This window comes from Wyeomyia smithii, chromosome 3 (genome assembly GCF_029784165.1).
Source record: "Wyeomyia smithii strain HCP4-BCI-WySm-NY-G18 chromosome 3, ASM2978416v1, whole genome shotgun sequence".
NCBI lineage: Eukaryota > Metazoa > Arthropoda > Insecta > Diptera > Culicidae > Wyeomyia > Wyeomyia smithii.
Genome location: NC_073696.1, coordinates 14,209,289 through 14,226,655, shown reverse-complemented (window position 1 = coordinate 14,226,655; position 17,367 = coordinate 14,209,289). Strand labels below are relative to the sequence as shown.

At 41.0% G+C, this 17,367-nt stretch overlaps 2 protein-coding genes across 2 annotated transcripts; both read left to right on the top strand.

Annotated features, from left to right (window-relative positions):
• Positions 1-1,295: 1,295 nt before the first annotated feature.
• Positions 1,296-10,584, top strand: LOC129728143 (uncharacterized). Its single transcript, XM_055686559.1, has 4 exons — positions 1,296-1,346; positions 8,255-8,586; positions 8,643-9,159; positions 9,217-10,584. The coding sequence occupies exons 1-4, from the start codon at positions 1,296-1,298 to the stop codon at positions 10,537-10,539; spliced, it is 2,223 nt and encodes a 740-aa protein (XP_055542534.1). The 3' UTR covers positions 10,540-10,584.
• A 4,400-nt stretch (positions 10,585-14,984) lies between these two features.
• LOC129731645 (malectin-A) lies at positions 14,985-17,309 on the top strand. The gene is made up of 2 exons (XM_055691809.1): positions 14,985-15,459; positions 15,571-17,309. The coding sequence occupies exon 2, from the start codon at positions 15,599-15,601 to the stop codon at positions 16,478-16,480; it is 882 nt and encodes a 293-aa protein (XP_055547784.1). The 5' UTR covers positions 14,985-15,459; positions 15,571-15,598; the 3' UTR covers positions 16,481-17,309.
• Positions 17,310-17,367: the final 58 nt, after the last annotated feature.

Sequence of the window (17,367 nt, the reverse complement as noted above, 5' to 3'; positions counted from 1 at the left end):
TTTTTTCCTATATCACCATTCGGTTGGTTCTATTTTCCATGACTGCTTTTAAGTGCTTGTTACGAGTTGCGATAAAAATTTGGTCCACCAAAGTCAAAACACGCAGGATACGACCAAAAAGAGCTGAGCACAAAACCAGGCATCAAAATAAGGATCCCCATCTCCCTTGGAAGAGGGAACTGCTCATCGCTCTGCTTTCATGGAAGCGACAAGATTATTTACGATAACCCAAGTATCCTAATTGGAGCTGTGCACGATTCAATCCTGGATCGGATTGCGGCACTAGACTCTCCGTTACTCAGGTTTAAGTTTAGGACCGGCTTTAGTTACTTGACCTGCGCTGACAGCAAAACGGTTATGTGGCTGGGAAGACCATCCCAGACCTAACTCCCTGGGAACAAGCACAACTGCGTGCTTTCAACACTGAGGGAGATCCTGTTCGCAGGTTATTTTTTGAACAGCGTGGACACTTCAAAACTGCGATTCATCCTGAATCAGAACAACGGTATCTCTGCACTGGAGTGGCGCGTAAGGAACCGCAGGGTAGTAGGAAAAAACCGTTGAGCTTTTTCTGGAGATCGAGGAACAATCCGCCGACCGAATCACTGAGTAGCGCTTCTAACTAAACTACACGTTGGTAAGGCTCGAATGCGCCGGGTCGACGGCCAATACACGAAAGGAAATTTCTTGGCCACGCGGACTCAAAGGTAGATTAATCTAATCTAACACTCAGCATAAACCTAGGACTACAAATCTGTTGAGCAGAGTAATCAAATACACTCCAATTACAGAATACATTCAACTTGACGTCGTTGCCATAATAGCGGAAGTCCCGACTTCCAACGGGAAACAAGACATGGTCATGGCATCCGATTACTTCTCCGGTTATCTGGACAATATTCCGTTTCCCGAGGCTTGCGCACTCGTGCGGTACTGCAAGGCAGTCAATTGGCCCTGACGACTCTGTTGATATTGGTTTGGTTTTTGCTTGCGAAAGTGAAGGAGGGAAATATTTTTGCTTTTGTTTTTACTCATAAATTGACAATTGCTTATAAGAACTCGCGTAGGTGCGAACAGCCTTAAAAATCTCTTTTACTTGTGTCAGGGCCAATTCGGGTTATTCGCGTTGAAAGAGATTTTGAAGGCTGTTCGCACCTACGTGAACTCTCATATGTAATTGCCAAAATGTGCGTGATGACAAAAGCAAAAATATCCTTCCTTCTTTTTCGCATGCAAAAACCAAACAAATATCAGCAACACCGTCAACGCGAATAAGCCGGTCATCATCGGATGCGATGCGAATGCTATCCACACGATTTAGGGCAGCTCGAATACCAACAACAGGGGTGAGTACCTTCTTGAATATCTTACTTCCAACGAGGTTAATATATGCATTATGAAAAACAGTCTCACTTTTACTAACGCCATAAGAGACTAACAAGGTTGCAATTGTGCTTTTTCGCCGCGTGCCGATAGCTAACTCCACTAATACAATTTTGAGAAACAATGTATGACAAACTTGTAGTCCCTGAGTAGTACTACAAGTTTGTCGAATAGTGCAATACTTTAACACTTAAACCTGAAGTGTGAGAGCGCATATTCATTGCAATATTCAGCCAATATTCGCTGTGAATATTATAATATTCAACGCGAATATTGGTTGAATATTCCACTGAATATGGGCTCTCACATTTTAGGCATAAGAGATAGAGTACTGCTTTCTTAGACAAACTCGTAGCATTACTTAAGGACTGCAAGTTTGTCATACATCATGTTACAAAATCGTACTTGTGGAACGAACTATCGGCACGCGACCAATTGAATGGAATTGACACCCCAAAATCGAATATGCAATCTTGGAGACGAAGTTCTCGATCTCACTCTCTGTAGCGCAAACATTGTCGAGAAAGACAAAAAATGGTATGTCTCTGACGAACCAAGCTTGTCAGATGATATTTCATCTTTGACATCGAAGCTAATCCTTTAAAAAGTGAAAAGAAACCCGAAGAAGACTTACTGGTCCTCGTTCAGTGAACACTTTTGGCAACTCCCGGTCTTCCTGCTCAATCGATATACGCACACCCGACGATCTGGATATTGCTGCATTATACAGGAAAACAAGATCACTGATGCCTACATGGCCAGCTGTCCCCTAAAGGAGAGGTTTGTGTGTCGTGACGTGCCCTGGTGGAATGAAACCCTCAATAACCAAGGTGCCGTGGCGTACAGCGCCCAACGACTCAATTCTGCTCTCTCGAAGGTTGTTCACAGAAGCGTCAATTGGGCATTAAGCTCCTTTGAACCTATGAAGTCTCCAGGACCAGATAGCATTCTACCCATCTTTATACAAAAAATAGATGGGATCATAATGCCCGAACTGATACATCGTTTTCCGCGCAAGCTTCACCCTGAGTTATATCAGGCCCATAAGCCTCACGTTTACACTTCTGAAGTCAATGAAGAGAATTGCAGATAGCCATATCTGCAATAAGTTCTTCAAGGACTCGCCACTACATAAAGATCAGCACACTTACCAACCTAGTAAATCGACGGAAACTGCTCTTCATGGCATAGTGGCTTTTAACGAAAAGTATCAATTGATGGCGCTATGCGCTTTTTTGATATTGAAGGTGCTTTTGATACTACATCCTATGCTTCGATCAATACAGCTCTCCTGAACTGCCGTAATCTTGTAGACTGACGTATGCGACAGCGAGTAAAATTTTTAGTACGAAGCTTTTTCCAAAAACGTTTGTATAATAAGTGTTAGGACGAATTTCAACAAACTGATCTGTACATAACGCATTAATATAATCACAAAACATTGCCGAACGTATGATTTGAGGAAAAAGGTTTATTAACTTAAGTTATGTTACCAACTTCATTTTCTTGTAAAAACAGCAATTTTGATTTCACTGTTTCTACTACCGATTGACGTACATCCATCGTAGTATGCGACAAGTCGCTCAAAATTTTTTTTTCATAATCAGGCAAATAGTCACGATTCGAGTAATGAATTTCGATAATGAATGTAGTTTGGAATACAATAGCATTCGTGGCCTCTGCCATCTTTCATCTGCACTTCTTCCGTACAAAAACCAGTGGGCTTTAGTTGTCCACGATCATGGAACAAGCTTCGTGGCCTTAGAGAGCTACAGTATAATCAAAGTTTTGTAGATAGTCAACTTTGTGCCGCGGCGAATTTTATTCGAGCAGTGCGTCCTCCGGAATCAAAAAAGGCAGGATTTCTCGCCATAGGACCTCGACGAATTTCTCTGCTGATGTCGTCCTCGGTAATCACCAATTAGCCTAGGTGAACGCATTTGTCAACTACCTCGATTTCATCCCCGCTAAGCTGAGTCCGTGGACGGAGATTATCACGGTCATCCCTGGGGTCGATTGAACGCGTTTGTGCATCATCCCGATTACGGAAATATCCATATTGAGTGGTACTCGATAGTTTTGGGATGTTTTCCAGAGAGCAGAAGTCGTCATCTTGGATTTCAAAAAGCCCTAATTTCTGGCCTCTGGGTATAATTCAAGTTCGGAAATTCTCATATTGGATGGTATTTGACCATTTTGGTCCATTATTAAGAAACCAGAAGTTGCCATCCTAAAATTCAAAATAGTCTCTGGGGGCAACTCTTGGCTTCTGGGCATCATTTCGACCATTTTAATCTGTTTTCCAAAAAAAATTGGTTAATATATGTGTTTTACTTGTACGGAACCTCTCTACGGAGCAGAGAAGAGAGAGGTGTCGTACCACTATAGAAATATTTCCTGCTCCCAAAAACTTCTACATGCCAAATTTGGTTTAATTTGCTTGATTAGTTCTCGAGTTGTTGAATGGTTGGGTTGGATTTACGTCACGTTGAGTAGAAATGGCGGTTACGTCATTTCGTTTTCGTGAATTAATGACGCTATTTTTAACACTTTTGATAAAATTTTTGTGCCTGTAGGTCCGATTTGGTGTGTTCTATCATTTAATCGCAAAAAACACAAATCGGCCACTTTGGCGCTTACGTCAGTCTGCGAGATTACGGCAGTGAAGAGGAGAGTTGATAATACTACAATGTGCTGGATTCAGAATATGCTCTCGAACAGAGAAATCATAGCTCCATTGGGAGATGCTTCAATCACAGAGAACAGACTAACAGGCGACGAACAAACAGTCTGAAAAAGTGTGTAAAATTTTGCATGTGTGCCACAAAATATCCTCCCCTGGTACTGACGTTGGTATATATTTTCTTTACCGTTCGCTCCACGAAGACGGTAGCGACATCACATTTTACTTTACCATTCAGCATGACAAGGGGTGTAATTCGGAGGGTATATTTTTGCGCACACACTTGTTATAGTTAGCTTGTTAGTCTGTTCTCTGTGCTTCAATCACCGTCTCAGCGACAAAAAACTACAACGGCAACGCAGGATTGCAGCAAACAATTTGGCAAAACCTTAGAATTGACACCACAATTGGATCTCTGGTCCTACATAACCATTGGGCGGCCAAGAATTACTTACGCCGTTCTTGTGCGGTGACCACAGGTAAATGGAGTGACAGCCCAAGCAAAGCTTGATAAAGTTCAAAGACTGGCCTGTCTCTCCATTACAAGCGTCATGCGCACCACACCAACGGCAGCTTTGGAGGTCTTGCTTTGCCTACTGCCTCTAGGTCTTCATGCGAAGAAAGAGACAGAGCTTGGTTCACTAAGGCAACAACCAGGGGAAAAAATGTACCGAGCGATGACATTTTTTTGATGACATCCGAGAGCGTCCCTCTATGAGAGTGTTGGTATTGGCAAAATAGAGACACCCGACAGATAAAATATATTGCGGCTATAAAGTTGCCGTCTAATTTCCCAGACATAAATGTTTTTTTTTTCTTCGCTGTTCACCTTATTCCCGTGTCGACGATGGCATGTGTGGTTGCTTATAACATTCGGTATACGATACACACATCCTTCAGTGCACAGCCACTCTATTGCCGAGTTTGCTTCTCTTTACACGAAGGGTGTCGGTGAGTTGCCGAGCAGTCCTTACGCTTCTTCTTCCCACAGCCTTTTTAACAGCCGTCACCCGACATCCATCATGCATAGGCAAATAAAAAAAGAGAGGGAAAATGTCTCAAGTGAACTCGGGCTGTTACCAAAACGCGCTGTTTGTGTAGTGCGGACACGAACGTCTGTATAAAAAACAGCTTCTTCTCTTTTCTACAGTCGCAACCCTGAAGGCATCCTCCAAATAACGCCGATTCAACACACGGAGTACATTTTTCGTTTCCTTTTGTGATGCTCTGTTGCCAATACGTTCTCAATGTGACTCTCGGACTGCCAGTGCGAATAGGTACACATCCTTAGAAGACAGTAAAAAACTGTACCATTGGCATACCTGGCTACAACAAAACAAAACGATCTTCGAAGGCGATTAGGTAGGTCATCTTCGCGTTCTAAGAGAATTGAAATTCACACCCTAAGTCACCGTAGTATTAAACTGCATAGTGATTCAGAACAATCTCGACGTTAGAGGTTTTTGAGCTGGGAAACTCCCACATTTCACTTGTCCTATTCTCAATTTCACTTCACTGGCAATCTCACTTCACGGAGGTAATTTTTGTCACCTCACTTGAGGTGGAATCGGGAATAGATCTCAAAAAGTGAAGTGAGCGTGAGAGTGAAATATATTTCACCGTGAAGTGACTCCCGTAATAAGCACCGAGGGAAAAATTGGCCTTTGAATTTCGTTTAGCGTTAGGGCTCAAAAGTTTCCTCTTGTCGAAAAATGTCCTCATACAAAACTTCACCTCAATCGACTCTTTGGGACTTAGAAATTTTTGAGCTGGGAAACTCTCACATTTCACTTGTCCTATTCTCAATTTCACTTCACTGCAAAGATAACTAGAACAAGATACCTAACTTCCATATTATTCATACATTTTGAACACGACCGATTTCCGACGGTTAGTGCTGCCATCTGATGGCTTAAATTCTCATAAAATTGTCACTATAAGCAAAACCGATTAATCGTGCATAGTCCGACATTTATATCGTTGAGCTGTTCAGAATTATATATGAAAAAGGTGTAGCAGTTAGGTCAGCTCGACGCTTAAGATAACGTGCAGATTAATGATATTGTCTTTTTTTGCACTTAATGCTATTGCCATATTTTCTGCACTCCAAAGTTTGAAAGAAAAGTGTGAAATTGACTGTCAGAGTGGGGGTATATATTGAGGGGTTAAATTTAACTTAAAGTTTGATATGTCGCAAGCCAGATTTCAGAACCATTGTGCATATGATCAGGTTCACCGGGATACCCGATTTTTGCTTTATTAACCTCGGCAAGAGTGGAAAACTTGGCTGTAGAGCGTGCTCATAGCGGTTATCAGGAAGTTCTGATGGTACGCTTAATCTTAAATAATGCGTCGATAATTCTTGATTCTTCCGGAAAGTTTCATGTTTGAGAACTAAACATTCGTACACATTATTATCATTTTTCGGATGGCAGTAGTCGGTCACATGGATACTGAAAAAAATGTTTCACCTTTCAGCAGTCATGTCTTGCCCTTGTCGTCAGTTGATTTTGACGTTAAATATACATCATATTAACAGTGTATAAATTAGTTCGACTTTTGCTCACGCGCAGCGACAATCATGTCCGATGAATTCAGCAAGAGTCAAATATCTTGTTCTAGTCATCTCACTTCACGGAGGTAATTTTTGTCACCTCACTTGAGGTGGAATCGGGAATAGGTCTCAAAAAGTGAAGCGAGCGTGAGAGTGATATATATTTCACCGTGAAGTGACTCCCGTAATAAGCACCGAGGTGACAAAAAAAAATAACCTCCGTGAAGTGAGATTGCCAGTGAAGTGTGAATAGGACAAGTGAAATGAGAATTTTTCTCAGCTCAAAAAATTCTAAGTCCCAGAAAGTCGATTTATCCGTTGTTTGGATAGCACAAGATCTTGAGCATTTTTTTCATCGGTCAAAAAGTTGAAACTTTGACCGCTTTGGGGCGCGGATCGAATTCTGATTCGTTCCGTTACTAAAAAATGAATCCAATATTTATCATTAGATTACAAATCAATCAATTTTCATGACATCCCATTCTCGTGGAATGATTTCACCGTTCGTGAAATAATTTTATGCGAAACGTCGCTTATTCCGTTTTCACTCCAGTGAACGTGAGTCCCGTAATAAGCACCATTAAACGTCCAGATCTGGTGTTATCTGAAAGAAGTCGGAAAAATCAATTTTCTGGAACTGGGCTGGGAAACTATCTTAAAAATTATGTCTCAAAAAGTCGATTTCTCTCGAAAATTTTTCTACCACCATATCTCGTTACGCATTTTGAAGACATTGGGCATAAAATAAATTTGATATTATTTAAATATCTCATGAAAACTGATCTGTACTTTCTTGAAGTCCAAAAAGTGAAACATTGAAAGAGGGTCATGTTCCCGAAGTCCGTTTGAACTGAATTTTTACATGATGGAACTTTAAATGGTATTTCTGGAATCAGCAGAATGATTACGATTTTCACCTAATACGAGTATTTTCGAAATCGAGATGATGCCCAGAGGTCGGAGATCGACTCTAGACGTTATTTCGAAATGGCTGGATAGTACCAAATCCAGTCAAAAACTTCATGCGAAAACCACTACAGGGCTATAAGGTTCTAAAAATCTGCATTCCCCAGAACCAAATATTGAGGCATCATTTGTGAGTTGGTGTTATCAACGACCGCAGAAATTTTTGAATTTAAAAATAGTATGGTACTCGGTTAGAATTCATGAAGATAACATATATGAGGCAGATTTTATTATATTTGACGATTTTGACAGAATTCATTTGCAAAACTTGAAATAATTCAGCTGTTTGAAAATCTCTCAACATATGCACACGACATAAGTAAAGCTGTATTTATAACTAACGTTTCATAAAAACAATCTCGACGTATTTGTAACCTACATATAAGTGTTCCAATCCCATTCATGGGGCAGTAAACCAACTGTTGCATTCATGGGTTGATATTTTCGGTACGCGCCTAACCGTGGTATGCCCATAAATAGAACTGGAGTAAATATTAAAAATGTATACCTCATTTACATTTCAAATCGAATCGAATCTTGGTCGATGGCAAGATTAACAGTACAATCAGAACCATTGAAACGAATTGTTAGACTCTCGCAACATGATCATACAAATAAGACACCGTCAGATAATTGTACTTCTAACAGTTTTTATCATAACTTCAAAGCAAACTCTGGCTGTGGACCATTTTGCAGACGAGAATGATTTGGCCCAGTTTGGTCATCTTCTGGTGGATTTGATCGGAAAAATGAAAGCAGGTCACTGCTTCGCCTTCATCACTGACGCTCTGTATGCAGTAACCTTAACAGATCAGTTGTTCCAAGAGATTCACACCCAGCCCCGGTACGTACTACAAATTCGCGATGACGAAGACACGTTGAATCCCAGTTCGCGAGTCACCTGCATGCTGGAGGAAATTCGGCGGATTGGTTGCGGTGCTTACGTAATACTACTAGCGAACGGAATTCAGATAGAGCGATTGTTGAGATTCGGTGATAGGTATGAGAGTAAAGTTGTGTTCCATAGTATTAGTTTAAATTATTCGTTTTAACCAGAACGCGAATTATCAATACTCGTGCACAGTTCATCTTGCTGCATGATTATCGACTGTTCGTACCTGACCTACTTTATCTCTGGAAGCGAATCGTCAATGTTTTGTTCGTGAGGCAACTGTTTTTCGGCGGATCCAAGGGCAGTCTCACGAACCGGCACTACGAAGTCAGTACCGTTCCGTTTCCATTTCCACTGAAGGGAGTTTTCGTGTCGAAGAAGTTAGACTTTTGGCGTGATGGAAAATTCCGTTACAGCAGAAAGCTCTTCTACGACAAAACCACAAACATGGATGGCCAAACAATGAAAGTGGTCGTGCTAGAACATACTCCAGCAATTTTTCGCACCACTCATAATGAAACTGATGAGCATTTGAAATATTATGGTCTGGAAGTCGAGCTGCTGAAGGCAATATCGGAGGTAATGAAATTTGCAATGGACTTTTATGAAACGGATGACGCCGTTGCGGAGAAGTGGGGAACTGTTACCGATAATGGACCCACCGGACTTCTCGCAGAGATGGTAATTTTATCGTTTCAGTTGGCTTCCTCTTACTTTTTCCACTGTTTTTTATTGTAGAACGAAGGACGCGCAGATTTCGCCTTGGCTGATCTACATCATACTGAATATCACTTGGAAATGATGGATCTTAGCATACCGTACAACACAGAGTGTCTCACTTTCATCACACCAGAGGCGCTAACCGATAATTCATGGACAACATTAATACTCCCATTCACTGCGGGCATGTGGGCCGGAGTACTCACTTCGCTTTTTTCAATTGGATCGGTTTTTTATGCGCTATCCCGAATGCTGATGTTTGTTCAACATGCCAAACAATATCAACGTGATCTGGAGTTAATTGCAAGAGATAAACAATCGTGGCGACAAAGGCATTGCAGATGGATTAACAAGATGGTACAATCCTGCAGGCAAAAATTGCAGCTGATTAAATGGTTTAAATTCGGAAGGAGACAAAATAGTGAATTGGATTTGACTAAACTAAAAATGCTTAAAATGGTTCCGTTTAAGCGAAAAGCACATCCATGGAAAGACCCGCACCCAGTAAGAGACATATTCGACACATTTTCCGGTTGCATTATCTACACTTACAGCATGTTGCTTCTGGTATCGCTACCTCGACTCCCGCAAAGATGGCCGCTTCGTATTCTGACGGGTTGGTACTGGATTTATTGTATTCTTCTGGTGGTCGCATACCGTGCCTCCCTCACAGCTATTCTCACCAATCCGGTGGCTAGATTGACCATCGATCAGCTAGTGGATTTAGCTGAAAGCCCGATTCGTTGTGGAGCTTGGGGAGAGCAGACTCGTCTTTTCTTTCAAACTGCTCAGGACAAAGCTTTGATGATCATCGGAGAAAAACTAGAGCACACACCAAATGCAGAGGTCGCTGTTGAACGAGTTGTCGAAGGGAACTTCGCATACTACGATAACGTTTACATGCTGAAACAATTGCGGGCTACGCTCAAATCGGAGAAAGCGCGAGAAACATTACATATCATGGAACAATGTGCCATTCATATGCCCATATCAATTGGGTTGGAGAAAAACTCACCTCTTAAGCCAAAGGTAGACAAATACGTGAGAGCCCTAGTGGAAGCGGGTCTAACCAACAAGTGGCTAGCGGATGCCATTGAGGAGTTTCAATCCAACATTGAACTACCGCCACAGGAAGCAACTATGGACCTTAAAAAGCTAACGGCAGCCTTCATCGCACTGACCATTGGATACGGATTGGCACTGCTGGCGTTTGCCGCAGAGAAACTATACTGGCGTTGTATTATAGAAAGTCATCCTGCGTACGATAAATACCTAGTGGGAGCATTCTATAGGAAGTATGCGCTAAAGCCATCGGGTACTTCAAAGCATAATGTAACATAGTGTTAGCATAAGCGAGCTAGTAACTATTTGCACGATTCAATTTATTGTAGCTTACAATCAATAAAGTATTACCACTGTAAACTTATTCGAACAATGCAGCGTCCTTTGGTTTGATTCAATCGAAAATCGTTCGAATCGACCTTAGCTTACTACTTCTCTACTTGATTCAACCACCTAGCTCGTGAACATCATTTTTGCGAAATTTTTGTTATTCTCACAACATCCAGCTCTAGCGACTTTCTGGGTATTGGGCTAGCCGTAGAGTTGCGCCAGCTCGTAGTTCATTCTTCGCCTCCATACGCCATCCCCATATACTCCGCCGAAGATGAGCTCGTAGGGGACTACCGGTCTTACGAGCGTCTTGGACATGGTGCACTTGGTACGGGGGCGAAGTATGCCAGACCTCAACGTCTTGTGAACTCCGTAGTAGGCACGACTCCAGGTCATAATACGTCTGTGAAGCAGGTGGTAGGATTTATTAAAGATCGTATCCCGCATGTTAAAGGCTGCACGTGCAAAGTTGAACCGGAGGCAGGAAAGCCAGTCGCCTTGTCGAAGTCCCTTGCGTTTTCAAACGGGCTTGATATCGCACCCGAAAACCATCCATCCTTATCAGTCTTGTCACAGGGAAGCCATTTTCGTCCATATTTAAGAAAACATCGCGCTCCAACTAGCGTGGGGATTTGGTATTCACGACACTTTTGGAGGAACTGCCGCAGCGTAAAGATTTGGTCCGTTGTCGATCGCCCATTAAAAAACCGGTTTGATAACTTCTCACAAGCCTTCGTGCTAGCGGTGGAAGACGGTGAAAGATGTTCTGGGACAGCACTTTGTAGACTACGATGAAAATTGTGGTCGCTCGGAGTTCTCACATTCCAACTTGGGTCCTCCTTTCACTTCTCTGGTAGCTGTTCTGTATTTCAGATCCTGACTATCAGTTGATACACACAGAAAGTTAACCTACCCGGGCTCAACTTGATGAGCTCCGCTGCGATGCCATCATTTCCAGCTGATTTGTGTTCTTGAGCTGCTTGATAGCATCCTTAACATCACTTTTCGTGGGGGCAGTATGTCTCCCTCATCCACTGTGCTGACGAAGTCGTTCATCCTACCGTCTTGGTCCTCTGCCTCTGCGCCATTCAGGTGTTCATTGTAGTGCTGCTCCTACTTTTCGATAACTTCACGTTAATCCGTCAAGATTCCTTCATCTTTACCGGACACATTTCAGCTCGCGGCACAAAACCTGCACGGGAGGCGTTTAGTTTCTTGTAGAAACGATTCAGCTGCTCCATTTCCTCATACTCCAGCTTATCCAGGTGGCGCTTTTTGTCCCGGAAAAAATGGGTCTGCTGTCTTCGTTTCTGTTTGTATCGACTTACGTTATGACGGGTCATTTGCTGCAGCATCAATGCCCGCGCTGCATTCTTCTCGTCTAGGATCGTTTGGTACTTCTTATCGAACCAGCCATTACGTCAATTCCTCTCGACGAAATCAACAGCATCTTCCGCTGCGTTGGTAATGGCTGCTTTCACAGTACTCCGGCAGCTCTCCAGAGGGGCTTCGGTAAGCTCTCCCTCATCCGGCAACGCTGCCTCAAGGCTTTGTGCGTACTCATTAGCGACTTCGGGAGCTTAATACCCCGTTCACACTACACCGCATATCACCTAATATCAGGAGATTCGTGCTATCGAGGCCATATCACCATCCATATCACCTGCTATCCCATACAATCTATCTGTCATCGGATATCACCTCAGCTACATGCTATCGTGGATATTGTGATTTCAGAGAGAAATTAGAATTTTGCGCTCTAACTGACAACCGCAACTGACAATTTCAGACAGCACCGATAAAAATGCGACTGAAGAACTTGTTTGTCAAAGCGTATGCACTCTTAATTTACTTCAATTGAAATTGAATAGCATTGACTTAAAGCCGCCTTGATTCCTTGTCCTCGACTATGCAGCAGAGCCGCATTGATATGGTTTGCAATCAGAATGTTCTACGAATAAACTAGTTATAATCCATTATTTGATGTTGCTTAAGCAGTATGCAATATAACATAGTTTTCATTGACTGGTGAATGACCGCCGGTTAAAACTTCAACAAAAAATTGTATCAATGAGATATATGGGGAAAAGACTTCTGAATTTCGTTCAGAGATTTAGATGAACGGCTCAAAAGTTTCGTCTTCTCGAAAGAAGTCACTATTCTAAATTTCAACACAATCAGACTTTGGGAAGTCGTGCGGGTAAAATTATACTTTTTTACCAACGAAAGATGTTCGATAGCACAAAAAAATTGTGATGCTGAATTTCTTAGAGATGCAATAAACGTTAAAATATAGTGTTTTTTTTGTAAGATTTGGACCACTGCGACCATTGTTTTGATCTTCTGTGGTAAAAAAAAATATTTATATATTTTTCAGCTGGGAAACTCTCTCAGCTTTAATTTATTTTTACCCGTGAGGACATTTTTCAAAAAACCGAAGCTTCTGAGCTCTACCGCTAAACGAAATTCGAAGGCCTAATTTCTCCGCAACTTCTGTTGGTTCCAGCTCGAGAATTCCTATGCGTCAGAAAGTCTTTTTTTTTAATTTGTTTCCTGAGATAACATAAATGTTTTCCAGTACCGCAAAAGTGTACAGCGGATCGTTTCTATGTCTGTCTCCTGCATCTTCAAAATTGAGCTTTATAGACATAGTTGTCCCACGACTTTTATTTTATATATCATGGCATTGTTGTGATGAATACATCAAATTGCCAAAAGCATGCGAACTTTAACAAACCCGTACCCGATGTTGTCGTATCATATTCGCTAACCGATCTAAAAATAGGCGAAATGCTGCCCATCACTGATGGCAATAAATCGTACATGCCTTTGATGATGAATATGATATTCTTTGCTCGATGAAGACAAACGAAAACCTAAGAAACAAACAAATAGACCATAATTAACTAATGAGGTGTAGAGAATAAAACATATTCGAATATTTTCGTATTTCAATTATGAACATTTCATTATCCCCAGTTGAACGTGTATCGAGTGCTTTTTTTTACAGCACATTTTTACCAGTGTTTGAGATGTCTGTCAGTTGCGGGTGTTGCTTCTTCTTTTTCTTGAAAATACCCTGCATTCTAATTTTTTTGTGAAAGGACAATATCATGTTCGAAAACCAATAAAAACCAGATTTTTAGCAGTTAGCAACACGGCCCAAAGTCATTTGACGCAACCCCACAAATTTCGAAATTCGCGTTGCATGTGAAAAACAAGGAAGGAAATATTTTTGCTCTTGTCATCCCGCACATTTTGACAATTGCATATGAGAGTTCGCGTTGGTTGGTGCGAGCCAACTAGCTGACATCTCTATCCTAATTCAATTGATCTCGATGTCCTGTTTTAGCTTTGACCTGTTTTTGTTTTCTTCTATTTTCAATTACCGAAGCAAATGTCAAATCATATCAGCTCACTGTAGTGTGAACGCTCGGAGTGATATCCGATACCATCTGGCCCTATCAGGTGATTTCCGGCGTAGTCTGAACAAGGCATAACGCGCCAATGATCGCGTCGCACCTTTTCGTTTAGCTATTGCCGGATGACAACATTGCTTTTCACCAAGCAGTTGTCTCCATGTTTCAACTGGCAGTTTATTGTGATCGTATGACTTGTCAATGTTAGATAGGAGCTTGTGAAGTTCAGAGCTGACTTCGACGCTCCTTTCAGGTTGTTGACACACCATTTGAATCACCCACCTTAGCTTAGTGTGTTTTAGAGTAATCTTTTTTCTCTAAATCTTAACAATCCCAAACTGTCTGGTGGATTTCGTGAGTAAATGTAGATGACTGTTATGCCCTGTTCACATTATCACGAATATCATGTGATAAAAAGTTATCAATGAATTTGCATTTGAGGAAAAATAAGAAAAAATGTGTGGATGCATGTTAAATTGGTTTTCGTCACGCTAGAACGTCACAATTTACTATACTGACGTTTAGTTTTACCATATTTAATTTATGCCGTAGAATTCAACTAACTGTTGAACAATCGTCAACGTTTGTTTATTTTAAACTGTTTCTCAAAATTAAGCTGAAATCCGGCAGCAATTTCAAAGTTAAGCCTGTAGTACACTCTTTGTCTAATGGTCAAATATTTGACCTTCTGACATAATGGTCAAATTTATTTGACATCATGGTTGTTGTTTGCCCGTGTTTGCCCCGCATGTTAAAATTGGAGAGTGACAAACAATTTTCTTTGACCAAATTTTTATCTGTCAAAAAGTGCCAAATATTTGACGCTTGGTCAAAGAGTGTAATACAGACTTTAATCTTTTAGCTAATCAAATCTAAAGAAGTTCCAAATTTATGCATGCTCTGTTAATCAAACAAATAAAACATCGTTAGACCCCTAGAGCACGCCGGAGAAACGTCAGATTAGAAGTGAAAAGTCTGCCAGTGTGGTTGTTGGCTTGAGTTGAGCTGTAGGCTGGTTGTCCAGTTGGGGTGAATGTAGAGAGAAAAAAAACGTCCGGTAAAAGTTTTTATCGCCTGGCGGAAGAAGAAGTTATTTATTTTGAACATCACTGACAAGTTTTAATATATTCACTTCGCATCACAAGCTAGAAACCGGCACGGTTGCAACTCGTTACTATAGCAAAAAAATCCACCAGATTTATTCCCCAAAGTGGGCACGCATTTCAATCTCTGAGACCAATGGAAAAATAAATCAATAAAAATGCCACGTAATGTTGTGCTAAGAGAGATAACGTTCTACCCGGATTATTGCCAACTTGGAACAGTTTTTGGAAGCTGGTTACGGTAACTGATTAAACAGTAATTTTTTTTTCCTAAAACGATTGGCACTAAACTGGTCCAGGAAAATATCGTACCACAGGTCAAACAAGAAGCTCGTATTAGAAAAAGGGTATGTGGATTAAGAGTGTCAAATTTTCGGATAAGTTGTATTATTGACACAATTTGCGAATATAAATAACATTCAGTTATATGCAATGAACCATTTCCGTATTTGTTCTAGGTATTGTTGAACGCGCCTGGTCCAGCACATGAGAAACCGGATTGATCTCGTTATAGTTAGGATGTTCTCCTTTTACCATACGATTTGTGTCCTATTGAGTGGCTTTGTGTCTTTTCCATCGGTCGTATTCGCTTCTCAGCAAAATGTGATTTACGCAATAAACGCCGGTGGGGAAGCTCACATCGATTCACATGGAATTAAATACGACAGAGATCCGTTGATGGGAAAAATCGGTACCGAATCGGATTACGGTAAGCAGCTGCTAATGATCAATCGAGTCAAACCGAACGATGAAGTATTGTATCAAACGGAGCGATACCATCATGACACCTTCGGGTACGATCTTCCCATCACCGGCGATGGAGAATATGTGCTAATACTAAAATTTTGCGAGGTGTACTTCAATGCACCCAATATGAAAGTTTTCGATGTGCTGCTGAACAACCGACATATGGTTATTACGGATTTGGACATATTTTCGCTGGTTGGCAAAGGGACAGCACATGACGAGTATGTGTACTTTACTGTTTCGCGAGGAAAATTATTTTTCAAAGAAGAAGATTCCGAGATTCGTGGTGGCAAAGTGAAACTAGAGTTTCTGAAGGGTTATAAGGATAATCCAAAAATCAACGCCATCGTGCTGCTTAAAGGTTACGATGACTCAAACCTGCCAAGACTAACTCCGCTCGCCAGTGAACAACCGGTGCAAGAAAGTTATGGTGGAGATTCGCTAGCCGCCGACTCCGTTGCAGATGGAGATGTACTTACCGACGGGAAAAGTAAACAGCGAAAAACTAGTGGCCCAAAGCAACCCAATCCGTACTCTTTGGATGAATCGTCTATGATGCTGCCAGTTTTCATTGCCATCGGGGCATTTATACCACTATTATTTTGTTTGTGTCGACTGTGATTTATTTTCGGAAAATTTTCTTTTTTTTTTGGGTTTTGTTTTAAGCAGGTATCAGTAGAAAACTGGGCAATTGTTTGTAACATAACGTATGTCCGGTGCTGGCGGTTGACAAGATTGTTGAAATATTTTTAATTAGTGAATGCAATTTTGATATTTATAATGTATCAACTTAAAGCAGTACCTTCGCAAGGTCGGGAGGAATGTTTCAGAAAACGATGGTATTCAACTTTTAGAGTTTAGTTTTTCAGGCAGTCGAAAACAATAGCTGTAATGACATCAGATTGCCAATTGATTTAATTTACAGCAGCTAAAATTGTCGTACATAGCTCAACAGGATAGAGACAAATTACAACGGCGCACAAATTATTAGCAGCGTTTCTATCCGCTCAAATCGATGGCGACGGCCGTTTCTTACCAATAGCAATGAATATTTTACCACTAAACAAAAAACTGATATATTACTTATATAGTGCTAGAACGTGAAAAGCTCAAAAATATGTTAGTTGTTGAATGCTGATAAATAAGTATAATAGGGGTAAGCCAACTGGCACAGTTTTAAAGGCACTAAACTACAAACAGCTGTGAGTCGTACTTATGTTATGGTAGGTTTTGTTTCTTCTATTTGATTTAGATACCTACAACGAAATAAATTATAGTAAGAGCAGCCCCGACCCGACTAGACCCTAACTTCTAGATCATAGTTTGAAAAGAGTCATTTTTTATGAGCACATTCTTTTTAATTTATTATTAGTGATATAAGAGAAAACCAAGAAATTATTCATTTCGCCAGCCCGAACCTTTGAACCAATAAAAAAAGATTTGTATTGCGCATGTAATGAATATTTTTTTTAATTAAACTCTTTTTAAGATTTTTACTTTAAAACCCT